Source organism: Hippichthys cyanospilos, chromosome 17, assembly GCF_059441005.1.
Source record: "Hippichthys cyanospilos isolate Australia breed blue-spotted pipefish chromosome 17, RoL_Hcya_1.0, whole genome shotgun sequence".
Taxonomy (NCBI): Eukaryota; Metazoa; Chordata; class Actinopteri; order Syngnathiformes; family Syngnathidae; genus Hippichthys; species Hippichthys cyanospilos.
Window position 1 is genome coordinate 4,456,839 of NC_142385.1, and position 6,656 is coordinate 4,463,494.

General features: G+C 38.8%; 1 protein-coding gene across 1 annotated transcript; it reads left to right on the forward strand.

Annotated features, from left to right (window-relative positions):
- Nucleotides 1-408: 408 nt before the first annotated feature.
- LOC148409280 (transmembrane protein 238-like) lies at nt 409-6,656 on the forward strand. The gene is made up of 2 exons (XM_088439299.1): nt 409-1,075; nt 6,383-6,656. The coding sequence occupies exons 1-2, from the start codon at nt 551-553 to the stop codon at nt 6,395-6,397; spliced, it is 540 nt and encodes a 179-aa protein (XP_088295425.1). The 5' UTR covers nt 409-550; the 3' UTR covers nt 6,398-6,656.

Genomic DNA, 6,656 nt, shown 5'->3' on the forward strand with positions numbered 1-6,656 from the left:
CTGCATTAAACCAATGTATGATTTTAGTTTTGTTCTATCAGTATTTTTTCATTTTCTTTCATGAGATACCGGTCATTGCACTAGAACAGGGTTAGGGAACTCCGGTTCCTCAAGTCAAGAGCCATACCATGCCTGTTTTTGATGTGTCTCACTTTCAACACACCTGATTGGAATGATAAGGATCATTATCAGGCTTCCACAAGGCTTGCTGATGAGCTGGTTATTTGAACCATGTGTGAAAGGCGAGGGAGTCATTGAAAATAGGCAAGATATGGCTCTCAAATTAACTGTATTAACTAAATTCTTGCACTGATTACAGTACCGTAAGGGCTCATGAATGTTTTCTTCCACACATTGTCCTTGAACGCAGCATATCGATAAAGCCCTGTACGCTGACCCCACCGCTTACAGTGACGTCACGACAAGGCGGGGTTTACTCGCAGGTGAATCGAACATAGGGCTGGTGTGAAATCGGTGACGTGCGCCTCATGAAAAACAGGTTTGAGAGTTTAGTGCCGTTACACGGGCCCACATCTGGCCCTGCGCCGCGATGGCTGCCAGCTGCGTGGGCAATTGCGCGCCGGTGTTCTTCCTCGCCATCGTTTTTGATGCCGCCGGTCTGGTTGTGATCCTGGTGGGAATATTTGGCGATCTTAAGGTGGACGGCCGCTTCTATGGAGATTTTCTTATCTACACAGGCTCGCTTGTCATCTTTCTCAGTTTGGTGTGGTGGGTGTTGTGGTACACTGGCAATGTTAAACTGTACGCGGATTCCAGTAGAGGTTCCCTGGACATCTCTTTTGCACATTGGGCCAGGAAGCTGTCTGAGAGCCTCTCCAGAAGCGCCGTGAAGTCACTGGAGAAAAAGAACTTCGGCAAAGAGATGAACGGAGCTGCGCCTCGTGATCAGAGGATCTCTCGGGAATTCACTACGGGGCACGACAACAAGGGCTTTGATGCCGGACTTGAGTACAACGCGGATGATAAAAACGTGGAGTTGGGTGTGTTGAAGAAATCAGACGTGAAACGTTATGCTTTGGAGAACAAATCAGACAAGGCATGCTGTCTGGAGAAGGTGAGTGTAAAGTTGACTATATTGCGACTCATTATTCGCGACCCTGCTGGTTAATATGGGTTTATAGGCCTACTTACTGTAATGTCTTTATATGGAGAACAACAGTAACCGATACACGTACTCTATGCTTAGAAAACAGAGCACGTGTTCAATGGGACGCTCCTTAAAGACACACTCATATACTCTCACATTACGGTTAATTTTCCTGCATTTTACGCTTGTAATTTGTGTGCGTGTATGCATGCAAATACATTTGCAATGTGGTTGAAAATAAGTATTTTAATGGGCGTTAGTGTGCTGAGGGAAAAAAGTTTAAAACATCAAAATATTTAGAGCAGTGGTTCTTAACCTGGGTTCGATCGAACCCTAGGGGTTCGGTGAGTCGGTCTCAGGGGTTCGGTGGAGCCTGCCTCCGCCGCAGAGGTCCACCCCTCAGTCTAGTCTGCAGTTAGTGGGCACAGTCATTGAAAGCGTCCTGCTCTGAGATTTCCTACCATGCATTGTGTTGGTTTTGTTATTTGAATAAGGTGATATTAATGCACAATTCATTTCGTGCACCCGTAAAAAAACAATTTTTACTAAAGAAGGGTTTGGTGAATGACCATATGAAACTGGTGGGGTTCGGTGCCTCCAACAAGGTTAAGAACCACTGATTTAGAGGGTAAGTAAAGTTAAAAAAAAAAAAAAAGTATTCAAGTGAAAAGTAATGCTGTCCAGAGATTGAAAAAAAAAGTGCCAAAGTAGCAACTTTTACTGTATCCCTTTATCGCTCGCCTTTTTTTATATTAACAATATACATTCTGTTGTTGTGGCAGACGAAAAGCTGGATATTTAGAAACAACAAAAAGTGGTTACAGTAATTTATGATAACCGTTAGCTATAATCATTAACCATGCAGCTGGGTGCTTTGCATATATGTTGCAAGCTAAACTTGAGTTGCTTCTGTGGTACGTAGGCTTCTTCTTCCAAAAAATATATTTCACTGTACATTTTATGAAAGGTGCCGTCTGATTGTTTTGAAGGTAAATTTACCATTAACCGCATCAACAATTTTTGTATTCACTTCCTTCCTTCCTTCTGCTCGTGAACTTCCACCCACAACAGGAGCCTATGAAGTTGTCATAAACACAATGACAACCAATCCGTCCCCACTTCAGTGTGTCATTGACTTTGTGTTGCCCCATGCATTGAAATAGGTCGAATCACCATACAGAAAGTGAAAAGTTCAAGAGTAGAACTTCATAATGTGAAACTCATACTTGGGTTCATTGTGCACTCATGCCCACCCAAGTTTAGTTGTGTTTTCTGGATTAATTTGAACCCGTGTCAATGACTCCTGATTAAAGTAGTAGTAGAGTAGTAGTAAAGTTTTTTTACTCTGAAGTTGAAGACATGAAATTAATTATTGTGGAGCACTTGGCCTCTATTGTTTTTGATCAGTTTGGTATACCTGCATGAATGTGTGTGTGAATGGGTGAAGGTGAGCCTTGTGCTTTGAGCACAATACTATGTTGTAGATTACGCTATTAAGTCCACTTCATGTACACTTTTTCTTTGGTAAACTCCCTTACATTTTTAACAACCACAAGTTACACAGCAAATATAAAAGCTATCATGTTATCAGCTTTATCTATCATGGATTTTTTGCTTGAAAATTACCATCTATTGCAAATTAGCAGTTTGTGTCTTATAAGGTTAATATACTATCCGGGTCAAGATGTGAAAATGTCTACAAATGTATGATATGCCCGACTAGGATAAATGAATAAAGATAGATTAGAATTGAGTGCCTTTAATGTACAGCAGGTATACACAAGACATGTAGTGTCTCAACAATCATAATAATTTTTGGGCTGTTAAGGTGATGCCAAGCATACATGATTGCACCAAAGACTTTTTTTTTTTTTTTTCCTGAGTGATACAGCTATTCCTAACTTGGTTGCTTTTGTGATCCATATTGCATCTCCATTGCAGTATTAAGCATTTAATGTTATTATTAAGTTTGTTCATTAGCTATCATTTCTGAAGTAAGAGTCCTAAAGGAGGGATTTGAATATATATATATATATATATATATATATATATATATATATATATATATATATATATATATATATATTTCATGTAAAGTATATTTCATATATATTTCATAAATGTTTTTGGGGGTTAACATAAGACACGTTCTTATTTATGTATTGTCTTCATTTTGCTTTTTCACTCAAGTGTTTACTGAGGGATGTTTCTGCAGAGCTTGACGCAAGACAGATTCATTCATTATTCATCTGAAAGTTGAGTGACTCTTCGTGTGTTCACATGAAAGCTAAGTTATAAATTGCATGTCTGTGAGCATGATTTATGACCTGCCTCAAAACAATGGACTTAGGTTGAAATCGATTTTTCAGTCAAAATAATTGTGGTAGAAGAAAAAACTCATGTCACCTCTTCAATTCAAATTCTATAATATGTTATTTTTTTCCACGTTGTTTTATAATTGCTGGCTATGCAACGTCTCCTTCAGTACAGTACAGTACAAGGTTCATTCTCAGTATGTGTACTTTAGAGGATTAAGGCATAATCCCGTGAGTGTCACTCTGCACAAAATATACGAACATCATTCGTAGTCCATCACACAGAGTAAGCAAGCTTCATGAGCCTGCTTTGGGTGACAATCTCACTTTATCCCCAAGATTAAACCTGCAGGAGACGCCACACCCAAATATTGCAACAATTGATTGTCAAAGGCTCATTTTAACACTTTTGTACTGCAGGAATAGAGAAAAGAATACCATGCAGGTGCTGGAACCTGACCCAAACTGTTAAATTGGAAGACACAATAGTTGTGCCTGAAAATTATGAAAATAGACTCACCTGTTCTGTCAACCCCTTAGCCTGATATTTATATAATGTATGGTGACAGGTCAGACAATAACATAAAGTAACACAATGAATAACAGCCTCACCTTAGCCTAACTTAAACGCAAAACATGGTAACTTTAAAGGTTAAAGAAAAAATTGCAAATGTAATCCTTAAATTACAGTTCCCAATTCATTGTGTTGCTCTATGTATGGTTTATTTATTTATTTATTTATTTATTTATTTATTTATTTATGGGGAGAGGAGGGGAGGGGAGTGAGCTTGCTGTGCACTTTACGGTAGATCCGGAAAGAAGAGCATTGCTGAGAACTTTCACTTTTCTGGGATATGGCAGAGCCAATATTCTCTCCGACAGCAACTTTATTATTCTTTTTTTACACTGCGTGTCCCTCGCTTCACGGCAATACTCGTCTGCCAAAAAAATAAAAATAAAAGTTTCAATGTTGCAATCAAGTGGCCAAGACAGTGCTAAATATTGTGCTGACAATGCTGCGCTATCATTAGCTTAGAACAGTAACTACGGTTCAACAGCTGTTAAGTGAAGCAAACGCTGCACATACCTGTTGTCCCAAATTCTCCCTTCTGCCTTTCTACAAGCCAGGTGAGTGCTCTTGCTTGGCTCCGTTTTGCATTGAAAGCTCAGCTGGCCGTGTTGGATAGCTCCCGGTGACCGCAAATCGCCCGCCATGATTCGTTCCTTCCCCCTGCTTGAGACGTTGAATGTTCCCAAAGCTGATTGGCTGACTCGACGCGAAAAAAGTTAAAACATTTTGACTTCATGCAAAAGGCAAAATTTTGCTTCTCGTGACCGCACCCGGCCATCCGCGTCGCTCCATTTGCATCCATCACGTCGCCCAACGCGCATTCGCGCCCAGTCGCGCGAACTCCCATTTACAATACAAAACTCTCCGCTTTTTCGCCTCGTTCGTATTCGGTGTGCACGCAGCATTTTACTGCCCAAATACAACAACCAGGATTTGCAATGAAACACGTAATTGTCTTTTCATCTTCAGGTTTCATATTTCATTCTTTATATTTAATCTCCATTTCATTCCAAATAAACGATCTTGAAAGTGGAAATTTGAATGACTGATTTGTCACGTAAAATGAAGCGTCATCAGTAATTGGTAAACTTAATTAGATTTTCTAACTTGTATTCTCTCCATGGTCGCGTTTTTCACCCTTTCAAATGGCTTCATGACACAACCTGCTTAAATCCAAGCTTGAAAGCATCAAATTATTCGTAGAAATAGACCCGTTAAAGAAAGACACCACAGAACTCACGTTGAATTACATTTGGATTATTCATTGATATTCGGATGACCTGGTGAACATGAGGTGAGGGACAGAATGTTTGTGCAGTTTTTACAGTGTACAGATGTTCGGCCATCTGGTTTCTGTTCAATGTCATGCTAAAGGGTCACATTATCAGTGTTTTGGACTTTTTTTGGTTTGTCAAGATAATTTGTTTGAGAAAGGACAATCGAGATGATCCTTGCCTTTTCAAAAACGTTTTATGTGTTTGGGTGGGATGCAATCAACTTTGCAGTCTTTCTGAGACAAAATGGACACAACAGTTAACCCAAATAAATCATCACTGGAAGATATCGAAAATAGCATGTTTGTCATTCATCCTGTAAAAGTATGTGGTCCTTATGTGGCCCCTCTGAGTAGCACTGATGAAAAATGGTGGCTACTTCCAGCATTTGTTGTCTATCCCTGGACTAGGGCTGCACGATTAATTGAATTTTAATTGCCACGTTTAATTGTTGATCCTCGGCGATATTAACATTTAAAAAGCCAGCTACACTACATGTCAAATCAAGCACCTATCCTACCACCAGTGGGCAATAATTCCCCACATGTTTGCGTGACAAAAGTCTCTGCTTTTCTCACCCTAATATATTATTTACCAATGTGAAATTGAGTTGAGTTTCCCCACCTAATTCCTAATGTACACAGTGCTGGCTGTAAATGAGACCTATCTTGGAAATTCTGATTGGCAAAAAGAATGGAATAAATTTGGTTTGAAATGACCGAAAATGACATTTTGACTGCTAATTGATTAAAATTTGCTTAAAAGTAAATAATGTGCTTGGTTCTGAGTAGGCTTCTTTTTTTTCCATTGGTTTTCACTCAGCAAGTAAGTTAGCTGTGTTGCCTTGTTTGAATGATTTACTCTATTTTAGTTTATTATTGTTATTATTATTTGTAAGTATCAAGCCTTGTATGTATACTGCTTGTTTAAAAATAGTGTAATTAATAGACTTGTTTCACCAAACATGATGAATAATCGTGATTAATAATTATGATTTTAATATTGACCAAAATTATGTTTGCCATAATTGTGCAGCCCGACCATAAAACTATTATGTCCCAAGCACGACCAGCACTATGCCATTCCAGTGACATACCTCTCTTTTTCTTCACAGATTGGATTCCCATGAAGGATGAACAGGCCCTGCTTTTCAAAGATATTCTAAAGACTGAAAATCTTGAGCTGAAAAAGACAAGTCACTTTTTTAATGTATTTTTTTGAAAGATTTCTCAAGGGACAACTGACTTAATGCAGAAGGGCGACACACAGAAGAACGTCTTTCTGTGTAAATGGCTCATTCATAAACTTTTTTTTTTTTCAATGTATTGATTTTTAGAATAAGGAAATGTCAAATCATTTTCAAGGAATAAAGTTTACCACTGGGTGAA